This window comes from Clytia hemisphaerica, unplaced genomic scaffold (genome assembly GCF_902728285.1).
Source record: "Clytia hemisphaerica strain Z4C2 unplaced genomic scaffold, Clytia hemisphaerica genome assembly, whole genome shotgun sequence".
NCBI lineage: Eukaryota > Metazoa > Cnidaria > Hydrozoa > Leptothecata > Clytiidae > Clytia > Clytia hemisphaerica.
In genome coordinates, this window is record NW_027104192.1 from 369,952 (window position 1) to 394,605 (window position 24,654).

Sequence of the window (24,654 nt, forward strand, 5' to 3'; positions counted from 1 at the left end):
TCTGTCTTTATATAGTTTGTTCTTATAAAAAACGTGTATGGTTATAATTAGGATATCTTGAAACTGCGGCATTTTTTCAGAATTTCACCGAAAGCCTTGCTGCCCTTTATCGCCTTGAGGAACATTGATAAAATGTTGAATTTAATCAAAGGCGGAGAAATTTAATAATTGATTAACAAATTTTGTAACTTGAATATATGAATTTTTCCTTGATTTAAATACGAGGCTGGACTCCCGACAATTCTTTATTCATTAACCGCTAGCTGTTCAATTGATCATTCATAATTATTTTGCGTAGTTTAGTTTTGTTATTTCATGTTTTTCCTTTTTTTTCAGTTGGAATTCTCAAAATTATAAAAAAGAAAAATTAACGAACAAAGTTAAAGTAGTTATCATGTAAGTTTAGTTTTTGGGTTTTAAGGTTTTAAGATTGCGTTTTTGTTTGTAAGTATTGGGAAAAACTTTACCCCTTCTGGTCCTGTGGACCTTGAATTTGAAAAAATTTCGAAGCTCATGAAAATTTCATTTTTTAATAATCTGATGTATTAGCTTTGAATTCCATTTAGATTGTGCCAATGAAGCAATAATTCTAAAATAAACGCAAAATTCGTTGCTTTTCTTATGTGACTGCTTAAATTTCGGGAAATTCAATAAATTGAGCTTTTATTTTTTTTTTTCAGCAGCATACTGCCATCTAGATGAATTGGTTTTTGCCCAACCGTAAGAAGTATGTCAAGGAAAAACAGGTACATACTATTTGTTAAAAGAATGTTTCTCTGGTATTTTACAGATTTCTTATTCTGATGCATTTGAATTTTCTGTTGGATTGTCTTCTTTGACTGGCTGGGAAACTTTAAGGCTCTATTGTTGGCCTTTGGTTCGATGTTTTGCTAAGGTTTGTTGGATGGGAAATGAAGCCACTTATTTCCCATCCAGAACGCCCACACGTGGGTTCACAAAAACGTGGGATTCAAACTAAAATCTATCTCTAGATTTCAAAAAATGCACTCCTCAAAGACAAATGAACCGCTAGATACAATCCGTCGTCATGATTACGGCGCGTTCTTTTCATTTTTTTTGCCTGGGAAAGGTTAGAGATTCTATTATAGTCCTTCGAGTTTTAAACTCAAGGATTCCCTGCATACCTGAACAAACACCACATGACTCTCCCTACTCTCTCAAAATCTTTTAACTTGAGAAACAGGAAATGAACTCTTTGTCTTATCTTCACAACCGCAAACCACAAATTTTTCAGGTATTTTCTTTCGTCTGTGCCTTACCCGCGTACATACATTGCATATTTCTGTAGTGATGTCATCCTAGAAATTTCTGTTGATTCATCGAAATTTAGCTTATGGTACCAAATTCTTCTTCGCTAAAACTAAGTGAACACAAGGTACGGCACGTGGCAAGACTTTTTGAAATATAAACAATCACCCATGGGAGGGATGGTATATCTGATATCCAGTTGCCATGTGTTTCTAAGAATTTGATTTGCTTTTCATTTGTATATGACTGCTTACTAATACCAAACTCTTAAATCTTTATCTCTCTTCTCCAGTTTATTTTATTCCAATTTTCTGGACCTAAGAATCCTTAATGCTTAAGTAGTTAAGCTTGCGACTTCAGTCGAGGGTGACCCGAAGTTTCCCATTTCTTTGGCTGTCTACCCGAAGGTAGGAGAGGGCACCACTCCATTCCCTGGGTTTTTCCACTTACCATTGATCCATCTCTTAAATTTCTGAGCATTAAGTGGAGAGTTATCTAGTACCAATTTGGCAGTCTTTGGTTACTGTGACCCAGATGGAGATGAAAACCTGCAACCTTACGCACCGCAACGCAACCTTACGTGCGGTTTCTCTTCTTTCATGCTGGGACTGCTTAATTCAGGCGTTTGCACGTTTCATGTACCTTATTCCATCAAAAATCTTTTCTAACGAGCACTGTGCAGGCGCGACGCAACGGGTATGGCAGGTATGGCGGCCGCCGTACCAGATTTTCCTCTTCGTTGGTAAAATCGCTATAAAATTGCTTAAATTTCCTCATTCACTGTACCAGATATAAAACTCGGGTAAGTTATGGCATGTCTCAAAAATTGAAAATTACCATAATTTTTAGATCGCATTAGTCGGCAGAAAATGACCAAACAAATGACTGAACGTGAAGGGTACTATGATGTAGTTTCTAACCTGATGTGTAACCTAATTGTTTTTTCGCTGATTTTCGCGAAAAACCGCAAAAACTGATTATTACGTAATAATCGATGACGTCATCAAAACTAAAAATTGAATTTCTCAAGAATGGTTTATCTATTTGTCTTCAAACTTTCACCAAAGATGTATCTTAATAAAGTCGATCATTTGAAAAAAAAATCTTTTCGTAATTTTGATGATGTCAGCAGAAATTAGTAAAAAAACGAAATATCCTATTTAAGACATGCCATAACTTACCCGAGAAAGCTTCCACCGTGCCTACTGTGCCGTGACCTGATCACGTATTTAGCAACTTGGTCGCTGTTCTCTCAATTATTGCTTAAGCAATCTTGAAATTAAATTATAAGCTTCCTTTGCAGAGATTTCATCATTTTTGTAATTCAATTACCATACACCGAAATCAAAGTTGTCAATCTATTTTAGCACATTAGTCGCTAGGGGCTAGCAATCTGGCAGAAAACTTAGATTTGAAGATTACTATACCACCAGAATTTCATGACGTAAATGTCTCTGAAATTTTGAAATCCAAGTTTTGCAAACCAGACCAAAAAGGTCTCGTGATAAATCGATGATACTGTTGCAATCATTTATTTTTGGACCTACCCCGGTGGGGTGGAGGTCCTATAAATTAACCCGTGTTCGTTAGTTAGTTAGTTAGTTAGTTCGTTCGTTCGTTAGTTACCAACTTTTCTCGAGATTGGCTCATTCAATTTTTCTGATTTTTTGCACAAAGGTGCATTACTATAAACCCTCGAATGTGACGGAGCCCGATTTTCGAAAAAAAAATTTTTCCGGCCGGTAGAACCGGAAATGTCCCGAAAAAAGCGGTTTTTTGAGATTTTCTCGAGATTTTATCATTAGTTTTTTGCGATTTTTTGCACATAGATGCACTTGAGTACTGCCGAAAAGGTGTCGAAAACCGTTTGCCGAAAAAAAATTTTTTCCGGTCTGTAGAACCGGAAATGTGCCGGAAATCGTCGTTTTTTTCACATTTCCGTCACATTTTTTCAACTTATTTAATTGTTTCTTTACAGAAAAATGTTCTTTGTGATGATGCCCAAAACTTAGCATTGTTTGATTTCCAAAAAAATCATCCTTTGAATCCGGAACTCCTTAAAAATCGCCGGAACAACCGAAAACCGGCGTAAAACGGTTTTCCTTCATTTTTTCAACTTATACTCGACAGATTTTCATGATTTTTTGCACAATGATGTAAAATGGCAATGCCCAAAATGTGACAGAGCCCAATTTTCGAAAAAGAAATTTTTCCGGCCGCTAGAACCGGAAATGTCCCGAAAAAAGCGGTTTTTTTGAGATTTTCTCGAGATTTTCTCATTAGTTTTTTGCGATTTTTTGCACATAGATGCACATTAGTACTGCCAAAAAGGTGTCGAAAACCGTTTGCCGAAAAAAAAATTTTTCCGGTCTGTAGAACCGGAAATGTGCCGGAAATCGTCGTTTTTTCACATTTCCGTCACAATTTTTCAACTTATTTAATTGTTTCTTTACAGAAAAATGTTTTTATGATGATGCCCAAAACTTAGCATCGTTTGATTTCCAAAAAAAATCATCCTTTGAATCCGGAACTCCTTAAAAATCGCCGGAACAGCCGAAAACCGGCGTAAAAACGGTTTTCCTTCATTTTTTCAACTTATACTCGACAGATTTTCATGATTTTTTGCACAATGATGTAAAATGGCAATGCCCCAAAAATGTGACGGAGCCCAATTTTCGAAAAAGAAATTTTTCCGGCCGCTAGAACCGGAAATGTCCCGAAAAAAGCGGTTTTTTGAGATTTTTCTCGAGATGAATGATTGATTAAAGTGTCGATATTATTTTTCTTTCACCGTTAAACATCGATGCGTTTCTTAATTGCTTTCTCCGTTCCAATAGATATATAAATCGAAATTTAAAATTATACATTACTTCCATTAAATTCTAATTATTCGTTTTATAAATAGGTAGGTCCATTAAAGTATTACTTGTTTTATTTTAATTTGCTAATATTTAAGCTTTACCTGGATAAATTTTGTTCTTCAAATGTTCTTATTTTACAGTAGTTTTACACGGTTTTTTACAAGAACATTCTAAATTTGTAAAGCCTTGGCACATTCTAAACTTTTTGAGTTTAAAGCCTAAAATGTTACTAATATATGTTCTTATTTTCACTATTTTGTGAGAATTTTTTATCATTCTTTTTTAAATCGGGTCTTTTAGAGTCCGCAAAGCTTAAAAATGTTCTTAAACTTGTTCTTGATATTTTGGCCATCGAAGCCTTATGGCTCTTATATAGTTTGTTCTCATAAAAAATATGTAGTTTACAGCAGATTGTCTTTCGTAATACTTTGCAACATATTTGCATACATAGTTTTTTTTACCAAGAAGGTCTCGAAGGATAAGGAATGATAAAATGTGTTAATATCTGAATCGAACGAAAGACTCGTCAATAATGATTATCAGTGTTTATCATCTAATAAGATAAACAATTTTCACATTTTTCTTATAAGAAGCAATTTTTTGGTTTTCCAGCATTTCGAGTTTCAATATATAAGTTCTTTTTCAAGGGAAATTTATAATTAATATAACTTATTACGTGTACTACCTCAGCGGCTTTCTGTTAAAATCCACTCCAAGTATTGAGTCGCTTTTGTATTGCTCTTCTTAGGTTTGACCAAAATTAAGTCCCCATGTTGATGCATTATTCTTATAAAAAATTAGCGTGTATCTGTCTATCACTATGGCATTTCTCAAGTACTCATCATATCATGTTAAAACAAAAGTAGGAAAAAGTCGCTTTTCGAAATTCTTTTACTATCTACCAAGCTAACAAATACACAGATTGTGGTTTTTTGAGGTACCCTTTTTTCATACCAAAGTCCTTTTGGTTTCCTTTTTGTTTTGTTTATATTCGCCTCTTTGGTTTATGGTGTGTGTAACGGTGAAGAAAAGAGTTTGATATTTTTACGGACGTTGACAAATCTGGTGGTGGAAAGACGGAAGAAAAATGTACATCTGTTTGGTACGTCCCCCTTTTTATCTCTTTTTCGCTTCGATCGTACTTTATTCGTCCTATTCTAGCTCAAATTTTTATTCCTTTTTCAGCAGTTATTTATTTTAAAGGTAGTAAAATCATAATCTAAGAAAGTCGTGTTGTTTGGAAAATGGCCAAAAATGGGAAAAATGGACCCACTACAAAGCTGTAACTTTTGATCTAAGATAAATATAAAGTTAAGCTTCGAGCGTGTCTTTTTGTCTTTTATCTCAGGGAAAAAAATGTTGAAAACGGGTACAAGGGTACGTCTTTGGAAAGGATGCCTTATGTAGCTCAGAAAATTGTCATTAGCACAAAAGGTATTTTCAAGATCACCCAATTACATGTGGTCAAATTTTATTTATCTACACTATACCCCCTCAGCATAACCAATCATTGAGGAATTTTCCTATTTTATGCATTTTTGCACTTTTTTAACCACAATGATCATTCTAGACAGTTTTTGTACCAGGTCAGCAACAAACTTGCAAAACAACCAGCTACATTAACAAACAGTTCTTGAGTTCTTACAGTATTTGTAACAAGATAAATATGGGTGGAGTTTTACGAAAAAAACGGCAACACAAGTAAGTCAAAGCCAATATGGCGGAATTTTTTGATTTTTCTGGTGAAGTTTAAAGCGAATTAAGTGCTTTATTCGAGAGTAAATTTATAGGACAACTCGATAAAGTACATCTATTAATTCTTAATTCTTATCTTTTATAAAGATTTATAGAGTAGAGATTTTTGATTGACTCATGTCGGACGAATTCAATTTAACATAGCTTTTATTTGTGGCACGGTTAGTTGATGGGATTAACCCTCAGTGTAAATTAGCAATTTAATTAACGATTTAACGATTTATTTGTGAGAGAGTCTAGACAAAAGTCTGTTTTGGTAGAAAGCTCTGAGTCGTATGCCTCAAGTAGCCTAACTAACACATCTCAATACACCTGATCAACCCTATGGGTGGCGTGGCCAGCTTTAGAGTAGACTTTTATGATTTTTATGACCTTCATGTGGGCCAAAATTATGGGCCCCGTCAACGGGGGGAACGGGGGGTCCATGCCCCCGCACTTTTTGGTAGACCATGTCATACGTTTTTAAGAGTTACTATGTTAAGCTGGTTTGAGACCAAATCAAACCACAAAAACTATTATTCTCCCCAATTAGATAATCGTTTTAAGGGTACGGTCTTAGTTCTTTTTTCGATGAAAATTTTTTCAGTGTCAAAAAAATTTTTTTTGCATTATTTGGTGTAAATTTTGGTGCTCTTTCTGATGAGCTATATCCCGAAGTGTATAAAAGATGCAAAAATCGCAAAAATGCAAAAAACTCCGCATATTTTAATCCCTATTGACTGAAGTTATTGTGCGAGAAATAAATAGTCGTAAAAAATAGAGGATTTAAAGAGAAGATTTAAATTGAATAAGTTTCAAAAAGGAACACTCCATCACAGTGTTATTTTAAAAAATATTTAACGTTATTAAAAAGAAAGTAGTTTATCTGTAAGAATTAGTTACTAGACACGAGAATAGGGAAATCATCTAATAAAAATATGGGTAAAAAACCACTGACCACTCAGACTGTCCTGCTGGTGCTGATAGTTGGTGTTCCTTTAACAAGGATAAAGCGACTGGTGGTAGTACTCATCGCCCTATCAAAAACCCACTTCGCCCCGCCGTTGTTGAGACCATCAAACCATTATTTCAACGACTCGCAAACACCGATTTCCTTTCTGCCGTGCAAGAGGCCTATACACAAAATCCATGCGAATCGTACAACCATCTTTTATGGAACCTCGCACCAAAAGAGTCGTACACGTCAACAACCGAAACATCACTAGCTGTTTCTCTGTCCGTCTGCCTTTACAATAGTGGTTATTATTACACTTTGAGTAGGCTGTTCGAAAAGTGTGGTATTCAGGTTTCTGATTTTCAAAAGCTTAGTTGGCAGAATCTTGACAAACAGAGGCAGCGGACGTCAGACTACAAGCAGAGGGACGAAGTAAAGCTGCGTCGCAAAAAGACCAGAAGGGCAAAGTGCAAGAAACAAGATGCATTTCTACACGAAGAGGGTACCCAATACAAATCAGGTCACTTTTACGTTTCGGAGAAACCAAAAACAACGAAACAGAAGAAACCAAGGCGTCAAACGAAAACAAAAGCAAGTAAGCCCAAACAAGTGAAAACAAAAGGTAAACAACAAGCATCATCAAAGAAACAAACGAAAAAAAATATTACGACGAACCAGAAAAAAACTAGCAAAAAGGCAACACCATCCAAAAAAGTAGTCTGAATCGCAGACCTCTACAAAACCACAGGTAGTATAGGTCTGCTTAATGATCTACCAACCGCTTTCCGGTTCGCAAAGGAAATCTTGGCGAGTAATTTGATTGACATTGATGTGCGCGCAAAAACGATCGTTTCGAACGTTTTCAATGGAATGTTTACATTTGAAATTCGAATCCCAGACCAGAAAAACAAAACAGAAAAAATATAAAAAACAATCTGATGCGCGCATTATGTACAGTCTGTAGATTTATTTTTGACTTTTGCTATTATAAGATATCTGGTCTGTAAATTTATCAAAACTTTTCCATCAGCTCTTCGGTCGAAGCTCAAAAAATACAAATATGAACACAAAAGTGAAAGAAAACAACCAGAAACACTCCAATCTCTTCAAAGAATTGAAGCTAAGTACCTGAAAAGATACAAAGGCCACACAGTATTAAAAAGTGAAATGCCAAAGCTGAAGAAAAGTTCTTTGTTTGTTTTAACATTTAAAGGCCCTTGTTGAAGGAACAACAACACTCCCTTTTGTAGAATCATAAAGAAGTAATGTCAGAGATATTCAATATGACCCCCAAAATGTACTGTATATACATAACTAGAATACCTTGAAATAATCTGCAACATATCTGTAGAACTGACAAAACAATTATCTGGAGCCAAAGTGATCAACGAATCCAATGTGGTAAAAAATTATACACTCATGCAAGTCCAAATTAAAGCATCAAAATGTAGTTTTATGAAGCAAAATTTTGTTGGTGCACACAGAAGGTACATCAGGGCACTTAAATTCGATAAATCTAATTTCTCATCTTTTACAAAATCTCCACATTAAACAAGAAAGGAGGAAGAAAAACAAGCAAACTTCCTTCCGCCTACTTTTTTTTCAAAATCCAAATATATCTTCCAATCCATGATTTGGTGCCTCACAGAAAATTTAAACATTACGTAATGTTATATTTGTAGACACTCGCCAGCTAAAAATGTCTTTAGCCGTATATCGGCTAAAGGCGGCAAATCTCTGGACAAAGGAAATATAGCTTATTAAGCATCCTCTATAAGGAGCACGAATCCGTTAGTGGATGCCAGCAGCCTACCAAAAAAGCTGCATTACCCAAAAAAAACGCATCAAGAAAACGTTGAAGCTTATGATATAGATCATTGTGGCGCTAGGGAGAATTTCAATATTTCGTATTTCTAGGTATATTTTGAAAGAAAAAGAAAGATTTTTGAAAGTAATTTTCCTCGTTTAAAAAAAGATGTTCTTGTAAAAAGTATGGATCGAAAGATTTTTGAAGCTCTCCTTCTCTGTGCTCCATTGAAGGTTTAAAGTGTCTCTCTCTCTCTCGATTTTCTATTATATGATTTTCATAATAGAACAAAGAAAGAATAGTTTTTAATCTTTCCATTCACTTTAATAATAAAGGAATTAAATTTTTCGGTAAAGATCAAAGGAAGACAAATCTTGAAATATTTCAGAACTTCAATTTCTCGAAAAATGCACTGAACCTCGCAACTTTGAAAGGTTAATGTCCAGACTCTGATTGGTGGATATTTTTGAAACCTACGTCATTCGAAAGAGGAAAGTCTGAACAGGAAAATCGTGCCAGCATTTATTGAATAAGGGCTTTGTTCTGGAGAAAATCGAGTTCAAAGTTCAAAAATGGGTTTTAAACAGTGAAGAATGTTCAATAGTAAATATCTTTTGAACGAGGCCCTAATTACGTAAACGCTAGTACGATTTTTTTCTTCAAAGCAATGGCTATCAGATGACGTATTTCTCGTTAAAATCCGTTCAGCCAATTCCGTACATTAACCTCTGGAAGTTCAAAGGTCGAAGTTTTTTAATGTATCATAGCTCATCATCAGGACAAACTTTTTAAATATAAAGTATACATTTTGAAAGCTTAGTAGTGATACTTTCAGCTAATGAAAACCGTTTTTCAAAAAAAATCATTTAAAAAGAAATAAACCAATTTTTTTCAAATGACCAATGAACTAAGACCGTACCCTTAAGGTGTTTTGAGGGTGTAAAAAGTGTGAAATAATTTCTTCGTCGCCCAACCATGGTGGGCGACATTTTTTTCGAAAATGTTGGCCTCCTCACTCAAAATAGCTCGCTGGGGCTCATGAATATCAAATACCTCGCTACTCAAAAACAACTTCTAATAGTTTGATGAGATAAGCGATATTTAATTTTCAGCTTCCTATAGTAAAATTTTTCGACGTAAGAATTCAACGTAAAAAAGAATCGCTTGACCGCAAAATTGATAAAAAATTGCTTGCTAACACATGCAAAATCGCTTAAAAAAATAAAATACGTGATTGGCCAACCACAAGTAAGAAGTTAGCGGCATAATTACCCCCGGATTAGGATTAGATGACGTCACATGAAGGTCGTTTAGTCATTTTAGGGCAGGTAAAAAACTGAATCTGTAGTAACGGCGTTTTGGTTTTTAAGTAAAGAGTAAAGTAAAATAAGGTTTACCAGTGAATGAGTAGCTGATGACTATCATTGGAATTTCAAAAAATGTGTAACTCAGGTAATGGTATGGTAGTCTATAAAAGCAATAGAAAGGTTTTCGTCGGATGCATTGAGTTTAAAGCCCCGAAGAGCTAGAAAGGAATATTCAACCTTTCTCAAGCAAGAAAAAAGCTTTAATATATGCGCCACTTTTGGGATGACGGATCGATTGTAGCTCTTGCTTTGTTGTTGCACGGTATATTTCTCAAAATCTGGCGATGGATTTTACTGGCGTTTGTGTGAAAACGACGCGGGTCACGCGTTTTGGGTGGGAAATAAGTCGCCCTATTCAAAGTTTCATATCTAGCCTCTTCGGGGCTTTAAACTCAATGGTTGGATTTCTCGTTATCTATGACATAACGTATTACTCAGGCAATAGAATTGTCTTATAAAAGCAATATAGAAAGCTTATCGATTAAATAGAAGCATGAGTACTAGTATATAGAATGCATTTTATCATGGTTTCGCATACCATTTTTATTTGTCATTTTTTGTTTATGTGTTGTTTATTTTCTTAATGCCATCTATACATTTGGCCCCTTTTATCTCCTTATTGCCATGGTTTCATGGAGTTAAGGTTGATTAATGTGTGGGTTTGATCACCTTTGATAATGCGAGGATTGAGATAATTGGTATTTAAATCCACGTTTGAGGAAGTAGAGTCTCCATAATGAAAGCAGATACTAGTTGTGATGGTTGAACAGGGCTTTAATGTTAGTTTGCTGGGAAAACTTGTTTGGTCTATGTAAGGTACTGACCAGGAGCAACGTTATTTTTATGAATCTTATTTTTTAGCACACGGAACTTTCAACCAATAAAAACACCCCCTTTTCACAGACCCGGTAGGATTCTTTTAGCTGTAGTGAGGATAAAAATAACGGACTGAAACTCGATGGGGATTAATATTCTTATATTTTTTATGACCTGGGATTTAAATTCTTTTGTTTTCAAGTCAGAAAATTCAGCTGGGATGCGGAAAATAGTGAATATTCTGCAGTGAGGATTTGTTTATTTGATTATTTTCAGTGGGGACAAAAATTGGAGGATAATTTTCCACCGGGGACGATATTTTGGCCAATTTTTCCAGTGGGAAGGGTTCCCAGTGGTTCTGTGAGAAGGGGGTGTATAAAATTGAATCATTTCGAGAGGGGAAAAAGCACTATGGCTTAACTCACTTAAAAGTTTTACTTTACTGAACACACAATTGATCTTTAGCGAGTTAAACCATTGTTTTCAACATCATTCCCTGTGTATTATCAAAAGTTCTCCCTCTGAGAGGGGGATTTGCATCAGCCTACACCATAGGGTATTCTCCATCCATCAGCAACGTAAATCAAGCCTGTAATACACGGGAACGAGGTTGCATAGTTCTTTGTTTTCAACCAATTCAGATGCTATATCTTGGTAAGGGAGGACTTTGAGGGGAGAGATTTTAGTGTTCTGGAAACATTGAACAAACTTTGATATAACTTATTATAACACGCTTAGGATTTATCCTTACAGATAACTAATTAATCCAATTTGCAAAACTCATCAGTTTGAAGTAGAACTTCCTTGCTATGATTGGAGTACGTCTTCCTACCTAGGTTATTAGCTTATCCGTTTCGCATCTCAAGTCTATTTCTTGGGACCTCATGTCGAGTAAATGATATCAGTTTCGCGTAGGGGGTACATACGTTTTTTTATAAGAACAGACAGTATAAGAACATTAGGTTTCGATGGCCAAAAACAAGGTAAGAACATTTTAAGGTTTCGCAGACTCTAAAACCCCTTTGGAAAAGGACAAGGGATACTCACAAAATGATAAAAATAAGAACATGTTAAGAATATCCGAAGGCTTCAAAAATGATGGATGTTCTTATAAAAAAGTTTGTAGCGAAAACTTGGTTTTAAGATTCATCAATGTCATGCTATGATGAGAATTTATTTATTAATATTTCCAAAAACTCTTTTTTGACCTTCTATATCCCCTCAACAGGAGGGTGTTTGTGCAGTAAAAAGGGTTTGATTTCGGTAGAATTTGTGCTCCTTCGTTAAGGTTTTTGTTTGGTTTTTCTGTCAATATTAAGATCGATAACATACTGTTATGAAATGTTAAGTTCAGAAATATTTTTATTCAACGATAGGATAATTGTCTCTTTTTGACCAATTTTATTGAATTTTGGGGTACTGAAAATGACATTTTGAGGATTGGTTGGTTTTGAGCTATCAATCATGAGCTAAAGTGAGTCGTCTTTCATAAATTTTACCTTTGCATCACAGGCGCTTAGTTTTCAAAAGAACCATTTTTTTAGACATCGGCCTTGGTACCTAAGTAGCCTAGAAATCTAAGCTAGTTTGATTCAGTCACTAGGATAAATCTGTGTTGTGACTGAAAAACAGTATTCCAAGGTAAACTTAAAATCCGTAAATATCATAAAAATTTTCAAAGCGCCGAAAACGCTATATTTTTGACGTCAAATTTTTTTCTGGCTGGTTGTGCTCGTCGAAATGCATCAAAATGGCGAAAACTAAAGAAATACCAAAAAAAATCGAAATTCAACAAAATAATGGATTCTGCACCCCTGACAACTGCTTCATGAACGAGATTGTGAAGGACAATGATGTGCTACAATGTAGAAGATGCGAAAGGTTTGTCCATTATGTATGCACGGAGCTACCTGCCTATCAGATACAGCTGTGTCTCCAATACAAAAGCCGGCGCTTCGAATGTGCCAAATGTGTTACAGTCACGCCAATTCTTCTGGAAAAGATCAAAACAAGTACAGAAAGAGTGCGTAAGGACAAGGCAACAAGTACTGATAAGGTTAATAATGGAGAGCAACAAGGAGATAAATCTACAAACGCTCGATTGGACAGGCTGGAGAAGAAAATCGAGAAACTTTTAGATAAGGAAGATGTCGCTAAAGATAAAAAACAAAGGACATACGCAGAAACTACCAAAGAAGAACTGAAGAAGCAAGAGGTAACTATGAAACAACAGACATATGCTAGCATTACAGAGTTAAAGAAACAAGAGGTAACGATCAAGAACTTCATCAAAGAAGAGAAAGAAGAAGTACGATGGCTGAACCTGACAAAGTGCAATATCATTGTTCACAACATTGATGAACTCAAACATGAAACCCTTGAAGAACAGCGAACAAGTGATAAATATTACGTCGAAGAATTTGTGAGCAACCAAATGGGACTAAAGGTAAACATCGTCAGCGCAGAAAGGATAGGAGCTCGAAAGGACGAGATGTTCAGGACGAAACGTTGGCGACCCTTAAAAGTTGTGTTAAGGAATGAAGAAGAGAAACGTCAGATTCTAGCATCAGTCCACAAGCTAAAGAAAATTGTAACTGATTTACGAGTAACCGATGATTTTTCTAAAAAAGAACGCGAAACCATCAAAGAATGGCATAGGAACGCAAAAGAGAAGACAAAGTTACAAAAGGATGGCAGTCAAATAAAGGTTAGAGGAAGTCCTCGGACTAGACTCTATTTCAAGAAGATCTGCTGTGACTTACGCGTTACTGAAAACGAAATATTGTAAAGACGACTGATTTAGAGGCCAACTGTGCGCCTACAAAATGTTAAATATGATTATTTCATAGAGGTCGATAGACCTGCGAAATATATTACTATAAATAAAATAAATATATTGCCATAAGCCGTGTGTCCTAGCCTTGTGAATACGGGCTTCGTTAAGTAGTACCTTAAGCTAGTACCTAAGCTGCTGGCATACACTAACGGATTCGTGCACCTTATAGATAATATATGTGGTTTTGTAGAGGTATGCAATTCAGACTAACTGGTACCATTATTTTGGTTAAGTGAGACGAAGAGAGGTAACATTGTGTCATGGGTGAGGGTTACTCAAGCCTCATAGGTACAGGGACGTATTACTGATCAAGTTATTTTTTTCAAACGTTAAATATATTTTACAGGTTCACAAAATTCACTAAATTTTGAAATGTAAATCAACTTCTGGTAAAATTTTCAAGACTTGAAGACATGTTTAATTTTAGGCAAGAATTTGTGCGTCTGATTTTCAGTCCATATTTCCTCAATTTAAGGTCAGTACGAAATAATTGGATAATAGTTCGAAGTGACCTTGTTGAATTACTGCATTGTAATTTTTTTTCTGCAATCTAAAAATAGTCTCTTTTTTTGTAATGTTTTGGTGATCAAATGGTATTTCGAATAGTGGTGTTGATTTGATATGGACGTGGGATGTTTGTAGAAGAGACCTTCACATTGGGCGATCCTTTTAAATTGTTATTTTGATCGAAACCTGATATTTTAGACTGCTTGAACGGTTGCTTTTCACTGACCTTTCCCAAAATCTACAGTATAATTCAAATGGGACACAATTTTCGTCAATCATGGTTACTCCCACGTAGCCCCGATGGAACTGAAAAATAACGTAACGTTCGAGTTACGAGATTTTTGCAATGTACTATGTTAAGGTTCGTTCGCTTCAAGTGTTAATTCTTTTTTAGCTACCAAGTGAAAGCCAAGTCAATATGATTGGAGTGATACCCTCCGAGGGTGGTTTCCACATTGTAGCACTTTAAAGAGGCACTTGCGTCAGTGTATATTTGATTCAAAATATATACGGTTGTCTCTCTCTAATTCGAAACTCTAAAATTTGAATATTTCTATAATTCGAACTAAAACACTGGTCCCTTTAGCTGGAAGGTAGTTTAAAATATTTCTATAATTCGGAGAAAAATCTTAATCCTTTGAAGATCGTATTAGAGAGAGGTTTAAGTGTACGAGTTTAATTGCTAATAAAAAGTCATTGAATCACACCAAAGAACCCACTCAATAACTAATTACATTACCTCTATCCCAGTTCCTTGTTTAAGTTTCGAAAATCATTCATTTTAATCCAATTAGTCAACAAGCTATTGGAAAAGATGGCAAGCTATGAAGAATTGAATGCAACTTAAAGTTTATAAGTAATATCTCGTTAATTACTCTCGACTACCCACGTGTTTCAAATTATCGATTTTGATGTTTCATAGAGAAAAGCTTTGTCTTAACCCACTTGCATTTTGACGTCACGCTTGACAAGCCACCGGAGGGGCTTATTGAATATGACAAATTAAACCAAACTCAATTTGTTGGGTTTATAATGTTTTCCATAATTTGATTACAATATTTGAGCTTCACTAAAGCCATATGTAAAAACTTCCTCGTTTCGAATTTTTCAAACTTCAATTATCTTCCATTGAGGCAGCTCCACAGTTCTAAAAGGGTAGTCGCTTGATGAAAACGAGATTTCAAAATGCATAGTTTTCTGGAGGTTTTATTGACTGAGAATTCAAATCTTTTTGGAAAAGACGAGATTGAAGAACTGCTGAAATTGTACTTGAAGAAGGTATAGATTTTGTGTTTTAAAAATATTCTTTAAATCTGTTCTTATTTTCACCATTTCGTGAGCATTTGGGACGAGATGGAGTTTTTACAAGCTCTTATTTGATTTGGTTGGTCGTTAACCAGTAATAAAACAATTTTGTCACTTTTTCTAAAGAATGCGTAATTTTTTTTACTTCAAATGACTAATTATTGTATTTTATAAAAACTCCATCTCATCTGGAGCATTTTTGTGCTATTTCCTAAGAATTTGGGTGTTTTAGAGTCCACAAAGCCTTAGTTCTCAACTTAATCTTAATATTTTGGCCATTTATAGCCAAATGTTTTATTGACATGAGGGGATAACCAAATATCAGTTTATTTTTTTAATCTTAGAAAACCTTGGGTAAGTTCAGTAGGTGGTTTCGAACGCTCACAAAGGTTGGTCTCAACTCTTTGTCTACAAGAAAGAGAAGATTCTGTTCAGATTTCCTTGTTTCATACCACTCTGACTGAGTGCCAACAATATGACTCAACTAATAAAGCCCTTTTCGTAATTGATAAATTGTGCTTAATAATCCCCCGATTAGTGATTAAATCTTTCTTGCTTTTTCGTTTCCGTAATTCCAACAGCTCTGCAATTTGTGAATGAAGAAGTAGTCAGCATTTCTTTTGATTAAAGCTTTGATTTTCTTTGAAAATGTTTTACCTTCGAACGACTGATTTTTTCTCAGTCTTAACTCATTCAGTACTGTCAAGCTAAATTTAAATTTCCATCATTTATGAATTATTTTTTTCGGCTGCCGGTGATTTTAAATGAGGAAGTAATTCAAAGAAATGACACGCTGAAAAGATAGATTTTGAAAAGAACTTTCCAACAAACCCAAACATGACCTACTATTCTGCTTTGAAGTGTACCATGACTTTGAAAAAATCCTTAAAGTTTTTGCATAAAACTAGCTGTTACCCGGCGTCACACCCGCCGAGTAGAGTGTTGCTAACGAACGACAAAGCAATTTCAAATATAGGTATCGAATGTCGAATACTTATTGTAATTTTTAAAAAGTGTAACTTGCAGTTTTGAAGAATCGTTTAATGTATTCGATGTTTCCAGTTTCCTAGAAAGGTGTCGAAATAGCAAATTATCTTGCCAGACTTTTTGCTGGAGACTGTGAAAGATATCCATTACAGTAAAATGGAAAATTAATTAAATCTACATAATGTATGTAGATATTTTGACAGTTAGAGCAGACATGTCGAAATTTCAAAAATAATTAATAGCCAGTAAAATGACCTTCCATGTTGACTTGCAAATATTACACCGGTGGTCTCCGGCGAAAATATGCAATTTTCAATCCTCCTGATAGACCTTTTCATACATTACGTTATGAGCAACGCTTACCTCTTTTACAAAATATTTTTATGGTTATTGATTCTAAGAGGAGTTCATTAGAAATTATTTGTGAAAGTAATACTTGAAGACTCAAGGGATTTATTTGATCACCTTGGTAACGGCTTCAAAGCGAGGTTGTCGTTGCACTCAAAATACATGAATAGGCCTATTCACAATATATATCATTGCAATGTCTTCTAAGGACCCAACAGCTGATTGGTTGAAAGTGACATATTGACTGATTTTACGTCACTTGCAACCAATCAACCAATGGATCCGTGAGGTAATGTCAGAAGACATCGCAATGGTGCATACCATGAATTGTCGGCAAAGCTGTATAATGAACCGATGTGGAATATGAACTCGGTGAGGTCAAGCCAATCATGTTTATCGTATTTTTATAACTTATTTACATTTCCCGTTTGCGATCGTGAGTTCAAAGCCCTGGAGGAAAATCTTAGATGGGAAATAATGTACCTTGTTTCTCATCCAAAACGCGTGACCAGCGTGAAAACAAAGAAAATTCATTCCTTCATTCTAAATGCGGTACAAATCTTAATGCTTCACTTATTGCTTGAGAAAGGTTGAAGATTCCTCTCTAGTCTCTTTGGGCTTTAAACTCGATGGGTAAATCACTACTAGACCGTGATCCCGTTCGCCTATATTCTGTTTCAATTTTAAAGCTGATGATTTCAGGGCAGCCTTGAGATTGCCCCGCATTTAGAAGTTTTATTTTTAAAAACACGCAGGTCACGTGTTTTGGATTGGAAATAAGTGACTTCATTCCTTATCATCCAGGAGTTTAGGATCTAGCCCCTTCGGGGTTTTGAAATATCGACCTCACGACTAGACCTCGATCCCGTTTGCCCATATTCTGTTTTGAAGTTGACGATTTCACAATATTCCATAACCATAGTATTCTGTAACCATGGTAATAGCTCAATGCGATATACAGGATATTCGCGCCACTTTATTTATATTAGCCAATCACTTTATTTTTATAAATTACATCTGAAAAAGGATCTCGGGCGGAATCACAGAGAAAAAAATCAATTTCAAAAAAAGATTTTCGCGGATTGTGAAATTCGGAAAACATTGGAAAGCGATGAATGAAATAGTTCGTGTAATATTCGCATCTTTAGAGCAGTTTGTGTAGAGCTTATTACCTCGTTACACACCGTTCGCTACTTACTTATTTCAATTAATTAGAAAATTATTTCTCTTTTCATTTTGAAAATTTCAATTTTAATGACTTTTAGCGGAACAGGAAGTAAGTAACAAAAATACCATCACTCAATTTTTTTAGTACCAATATTTTCGACTTTTTTTTATCGGAAGTCAGTTTTTATTTGGAGGTTGATACGTTTAGTTGCGGCGTGTGTGTATGGGTTGATTTGTTGAAATATGGTAGCAGTTTGTTGTTTTAATCCAGCCTATTTCATAGTCCGTCAATATCTTTAGTCTAAATAGCTGATACCTTCCATAAACTACTATGAATTTGGGTTGTTTATTGATTGAAGGCTGATATATGTATGATATATTGAGAGGAAGTAACAGACATTCGCATGACACAATATTAGCATCCCCTAACGAATCAAAATTTGTAGAGATTCAGACTAGCATATCGAATACTGCACGTTACCCTAAGCTAAATGCGTAGTGGGATAGTGGTTATCATCCTTGACTCCCGCCTGGGAGGCCCGAGTACGATACTCACTGTGTCTTTACGATTCACTTGGCGAGTGATATAAGTTTGCCCTGGTCAACCCATGCCACTTGAGGGGATTTGGGTACCATTACTCTTATAGAAGAGTGTGGGTAGACTAGACAGACATTGCGACGTGCCGTGGCACTCATAAGGTTCGGCCTCGTGTGAGCATCGCTCTCCCAGTGTTGTTCTAGTGTCATGGTTCATGGTATACTCCATGACATAGCAGCTCGCTTCTGTCAAGCCGCAGTGTCTGTCAGCGCCGTGCTTCCTACTCCTTCGTTGGTAGGACCCATCCCGAATGCATTCGGGGAGCTCATATTTATCTACTCAAAGCTAAGAAATAGAGGACTTCTCACCTGGTGGGTTAGTGACTTTGACGGCCGACGGGGACGTGCAACTAGAGTTGAGAAAATGGATAATATTTAGAATTCGCGACAACGTGAAAACGTTGAATTACGTAAAAATTCGAAAGGTACTCTGAAACAGGTTTGAGAGTCTATATTTGATGACGAAATCTTTTCCCAGAATTTTCTCCTGTCTGTGAAACGTGATCCCTTTTCCTATCTTCGGTTGCTTCGGTTCTCAAGAAGGGAAAATTTGTTTTGTTCACGAAGCTTAAAATATATATTTTCAACTTTCAACTGTGAAAAGTATTTTACTTTGCAAAAAAAATATAATTTGTTTTGATGTGTTTTCTGGCTTGAAATGACGTCATTGACACTCTGTTATTTAGATCTGTAAAAGTTATTTAGAGAGTTTGGGCCTTCATTTTGGACTTTTTTGCTCAAGAAAACAAATAAAAGAGTGACATCTTTAAAAGGTGCAGAGATTGATTGTTTTCTGTTTTTCAAATTTTTGCGGTTAAAGATATTCTTTTTTATGATATGTACTTTTTTGCTGACAAAGCAGAAATAACAATGAAATTTCTCTAATATGGTGTGTTTAGCGTGGTTTCTTATCCTTTCTTATCGAACTTGTTATCTTAAACGAGAAAACGAAATTTTCAGGGAATTTTCACAGTGAAAAGTTGGAGATAAGATTTTCAAGCGAGTTCTTTATAGTTCTTTATTTGTCTTATTTGTTGTTGTTGATATTCATTGTTGTTAAGGAAAGCATAAGTCTCGTTGCTAGGGAGGGGGTCGTTAATTTTTTGTAAAGAATAATACACGTTTTTTTATAAGAATGTTTTTTTTCTTATTTCATCATAGATGTTCTTAGTTTTTTGAGGAAAAACATCGTAAAATATTCTTACGGTATATTCTTAGGTCATAATCACAATTTAACCTAAATTTAACAAGAAATGCACACTTGAAGAATAAAATTACATTTTTGTGAAAGAGTGAGCCTTTCTGGGGGATAATTAACAATTTACAGTTAAAAATGCTCTAAAAATGACATTCTTAGGCTCTATTGCCAAATTTCATGATAGTGATATTCTCATTATATTCTTAATTTTTTGGCCAATTTCATCATGAATATTCTTATAAAAAAAGCGTGTATTTTTTAAGGCGTTGGTTCAAAGGATGATGGATGATGAGTTGAAAAAAGCGAATCTTAATTTATAAAGGGAAAGTTGGGAATGAATTATTCATATCTTATTTTCCATAATTTCTGTGTTTTTCTTTTCAAACGCTCCCTTATTCTATTCTTGTTTTCTCGAATTTTTAATTCGAAATATTTTCAGAGAATAAATATATTTTCATCAGGTTCTTCTACTTCGCAGTTCTTATTATTTTGAACATTTTTTCGTTTGAGCAGTGTGCGACCTCTCTTGTTGTACTTAGCGAACGAGAGACTTTTCAAGTTATAAATGTAAGTTTTTCATCAACATATTTTATGACTTACGTTTTTGCGTAGGGGCGTAGATGAATTAAAAATAACTTTTCAAGAGCAAGGATGAAGCTCGGAAGAATACTGTAGGCATATTTAGAAGTTTCTGATTTGAGTGGGCATGATGTCCCCTATAATAAATTTCGAGGAAAATTTACGTTTTTCTTCTTTTCTCTTTTCTCTATAACATCGCAATGACTCTAGACAGCAGGGGTTTTTCTTTGTTTTTTGGTAGGCTGGTGAATCAAAAATTAACTCTAGTGATTTTTAGATTCTAGACCGGCGAATTCTTAGCAAACCCAGTGTATTGAGTAACGTAAACATATACTTGAGGCGGCGAACCGAACTTTTCAAACGGCGAATTGTAATTTTTTTCGTGCCTTGGACCGGCGAAATTCGCCGTTTGCTTAGCCTAAATAAGACCCCTATAGATTTGAAGAAGTTTCCATGTTTTTACTTTCGCTGCAAGGTATAATACGTAAGAAGCTAATTGTAGATTTTGATGCTTTAGGCTACATTAGTATTACACGAAACATATTATTAGTAATCGTAATTTTCACAAATTACGGCTTTTTGGTATAATGTAATTTTAATGAGTAATCTAAGTTTTTAAACTTTAATCTGTAAATTCTGTCAATTGAGGTTTTGTGTCATTTTTATATAGCACAGATTTTAACGTCATCTAAAATCGTATAATCTTGCGCGTAATTTCTGTGGGTTTATAAAGATTATAGACTTTTGTTTGTGTGCGTGATGTATTGATGACGTCAGCAAATTTCAACAACTTGAACTATGGCCTTTTTTGTCTGATCTTAGTTTTTAAGTTACATCATCTCACTTAGAATTTATTAGTTGTCTTTTAAGTCGCTGATAGTTAAACACGTGTAGTTGTGTAGTTCAGCCATCTTCGTGAGGGAGCTTTTCTTCTCAAGCTCCCAAATAACATTAATATAATATCAGTTCTTGGTGACTTAATGTAGTATCTAGATTTTCCTTTTAATAATTCAAATTTATCTTCAAAATTAAAATTTTATTTCTCTTCCAGATTCAGACATCAAAACAAATGGTTGTTCAATCAATGGCATTTAGTTCAATCGAAGCCGCCCATCAGAAGGGTGAGGGCGGGAACATGATAAATGACATCCTTCAAAAGATACAACAAAGCAGCAAAGAAACTTGTCTTTGGGGAAAACCCTGTCTTGAAGAGAAGCGAACGGATTGTAGCGAAGCAGTTGATAAACAAACAGTGCTGAAAAATATCGAAGCCAAAGACAGTTTTCATTTTGATGACTTTTGGGAAGAATTAGCTTTACTTGATAACGAGGCTAGCGTAGACGATGACGTCAACAATAATAATTTCATCGATCAAGGTTTTTCGATGTGTCTAGAGTCTAACGAGGAGTTACCAATAAAAACCGAAAAACGTCGAGGAACGAGACTTGTTCGCCGACAATCTTCGGTAGATAGTGGAATCGTCGTCCGCACACCGAGTGAAAGTTATCAAGATCGATTAGCGCTTGTCAAGTCCCGAGTTAAACGATGCAAAACAACAGATAATGCCCTGTCTACATTACAAAGATCAAATTCGCTTCCTAACCTGAAGGATATAGACTTGAATAAATTCCAAACGATCAAATTTAAAGACTTTAAAGCATACAAAAAAGAACAACAAGATAGTAAAATAGCTGCTGAGTCAGCGAAAAAACATTCAGAAGCGAGAAAGAAACATAAAGACTTATTCAGTATTCGAAATTACACTCGTGGAAAATACCGTAAAACAAAACTCTCAGAATTGATCACCAGGAATAATACGTTCTCGATGGGTGAAGGGCGTATGCCGCCACATAAATTGAATGGGCGTCCTCTATTCGAAGACTCGCTTGAAGAGAACTATGTGTTATCGTTTGATATTGACTCTACAGATACGAAAGGCGATACTTGTTTACATCACGCTTCCAGTATCGGCGACGTCGACACAGTTCGATATCTCTTGAAAGAGGGCGGAAATGTGTGGCGTAAAAACAATAACAAACTACTCCCTATGGAGCTATCTCATGATTTTAAAACAGCAAAACTTTTATCCCATGCAACTATCTTTTACACGGAACCAGAAAAACAGAGACATGGTTGTAATAATATTTCGTCGACCGTCAAATTAGCATTTGATTTGTAAATATGGTTAAGATTTAAAAGTCTTTAATACTTCGTAGATTCTTTTTTATTATTTTAAGTTTGTTAGCCAGAGCTGTGGAAGGATTTATTTCGAGATTTAAGGTATAATTATAAGCGGTAGGAAATGTATACTTCAATCAAATTTTGATTTGTTGTAATTGGTACACAACGTTGTTTGAATGTCTATCGAACGTCCAAATACCATTAGATGATTTTTGAAATAGTCTAGTATTATAACGGTCTAATCCTCCTACTGGTCTATATAGACTAAAGCTGTGAGATCATTTTCCGGTTAAACTACCGGGTTAGACAAGAACTTTTTCTCCCTTGAAAAATTCAAAATTGTTTGACCGCCTCAATTTTAAAATAACTTTATTTTTTACTTTAATAACTTTAAATTTTATTAAATTTTGTATATATTGTAAAAATTTTCAGTATAATGTCGTAAAATTATTTTCTATTCTTGGGAATTACAATAAAGATTACAGAAGTAATCCAAAAGTTGTTTACAGTATATGGCCCCCAAAACGGAGACGGCCCCCAAAACGGAGGTTTTCATTAAAATGAAGATTCTGACTTGTAGATTTATCAGAATTAAACGATTTTTGTTTATTTTGAAAGAATGATGGTTATACTTAAAAATGAGCATGTTTTTGATGGTTTGAGACGGATTCAAAATAACATATTTGCGTCTAAAGGAAATATTTTAACACCAAAATTGGAAAAAATCATATAACTCACTCTATCCTTGTATTGAAAATAAGTATGAAAAACGGGGTATAGGAAACTTTCTACACCTAAGCCTTCAGAAATGCAAATACATCGTGGCTTTAGAGCGGGTAAAAGATATAGCATCTTGAAGGTCAACCAGTATTTTGAAGCCCAGAATAAGCATTGACAAAACCGAAATTCTAAATATGAGAAAAAGCAAAAATCTTGGATTTCTATCCTATCACCTTGAGTTAATAATTCATAACAAAAAATTAACATTATATATAAAAATTTTTGCTGATCAGCAAAAACGGCAAATCTCATTTTTTTGCAAAATATAGGAGAAAAATATCTTTAAAAGCTTAATTTTTCAGTTTCATTAAGTTTTTTTTCTAAAATTTTCACAGCTTATTCCATACATAATGGAACTATTTTCAAAGAGATTTGTTTTCAAAACTTGATTAAGACGTTGTTAAATCAAAATTGTCATTTTGAAAATTTCTAAATTTTCAGTTTGGACTTTGCAATATTGAAAATCTTGAAATATTTCATAAAAATCATAATTTTACATCCATCGGGTCGTAAATTAGGGAAAACACAATATGTTCATAGTTTTTCCCCCTTTACCACCGGGCTTAATAATTTGATTTTAGCTACACCTCCGTTTTGGGGGCCCCAAACCTGTTTTACAACCAGGGGTATACTGTAAAAATTTTATCAAATAAATTTATGCCCAAAATCCTCTAAATCATATTTCAAAACTATGGTCAAAATTTTGTATTCATATCTTAAAGATATCTCGAGAAATCGCTAAAATTTCAAACCTCCGTTTTGGGGGCCATTAGAAAAAAGCTACCTATCTTTAAGCGATTGAAAAATATTGTTGAAATTGAAAATTTTGAAAAAGAACTTCCAGGAAATAAAGTAGAGATGTTAAAAGTTTTCATGCAGCAAAAATTTTTGTAAAATCTCTTTTCCTCTAGATTTGAGAGAAGCTTCAAATTTGATCGCCGTTTTGGGGGCCACATACTGTAGCCTTCCCTAAGTCCCTCACTGTTTTTCATGATTTAGGTTGAATAAATTGTGTGAATTTTATAGTTTTTTATAAGAACAAACTATGTATAAGAACATAAGGCCTTATAAGGCTTCGGCGGCCAAAATACTAATAACAAGTTAAGAACTTTCAGGCAGAATCTAAAACACTCAATTTCTAAAGAAATTGCACAAAAATACTCAAAAAATCGCTGTTATCATCGTTATGTTGTTATGTTGTTATTGTGGAAAAACTTTCAACTGAAGCCTTTGCTCGATTATAAGTCTTGTTGCAGTCGGCGAAGCATGGAGGTAATAAAGATATAGATGATGAGAAAACGTCTCGGTAATGACCTAAATGATCGTTGAAATCTTTTATAAATCTATTCAAAGCGGCTTT

At 34.8% G+C, this 24,654-nt stretch overlaps 1 protein-coding gene across 4 annotated transcripts; it reads left to right on the forward strand.

Moving 5' to 3' along the window:
* Positions 1-39: 39 nt before the first annotated feature.
* On the forward strand, positions 40-22,999 carry LOC136815143 (uncharacterized). Of its 4 annotated transcripts, none has more exons than XM_067071590.1 (3): positions 40-396; positions 681-746; positions 21,385-22,999. In XM_067071590.1, the coding sequence occupies exons 2-3, from the start codon at positions 699-701 to the stop codon at positions 22,510-22,512; spliced, it is 1,176 nt and encodes a 391-aa protein (XP_066927691.1). In that variant the 5' UTR covers positions 40-396; positions 681-698; the 3' UTR covers positions 22,513-22,999. The 4 variants fall into 4 exon arrangements, with proteins under 4 accessions (XP_066927691.1, XP_066927692.1, XP_066927693.1 ...); XM_067071591.1 differs by having other exon boundaries at positions 684-746; XM_067071592.1 differs by lacking the exons at positions 40-396; positions 681-746 and adding an exon at positions 5,151-5,232.
* The last annotated feature ends 1,655 nt before the right edge of the window (positions 23,000-24,654 follow it).

Bases quoted from the DNA above. Each gene is read 5' to 3' on its own strand.
- LOC136815143 (XM_067071590.1), top strand. From the start codon at position 699: ATGAATTGGTTTTTGCCCAACCGTAAGAAGTATGTCAAGGAAAAACAG. The intron at 747-21,384 runs GTACATACTATT...TTTCTCTTCCAG, and splicing joins AGTATGTCAAGGAAAAACAG to ATTCAGACATCAAAACAAAT.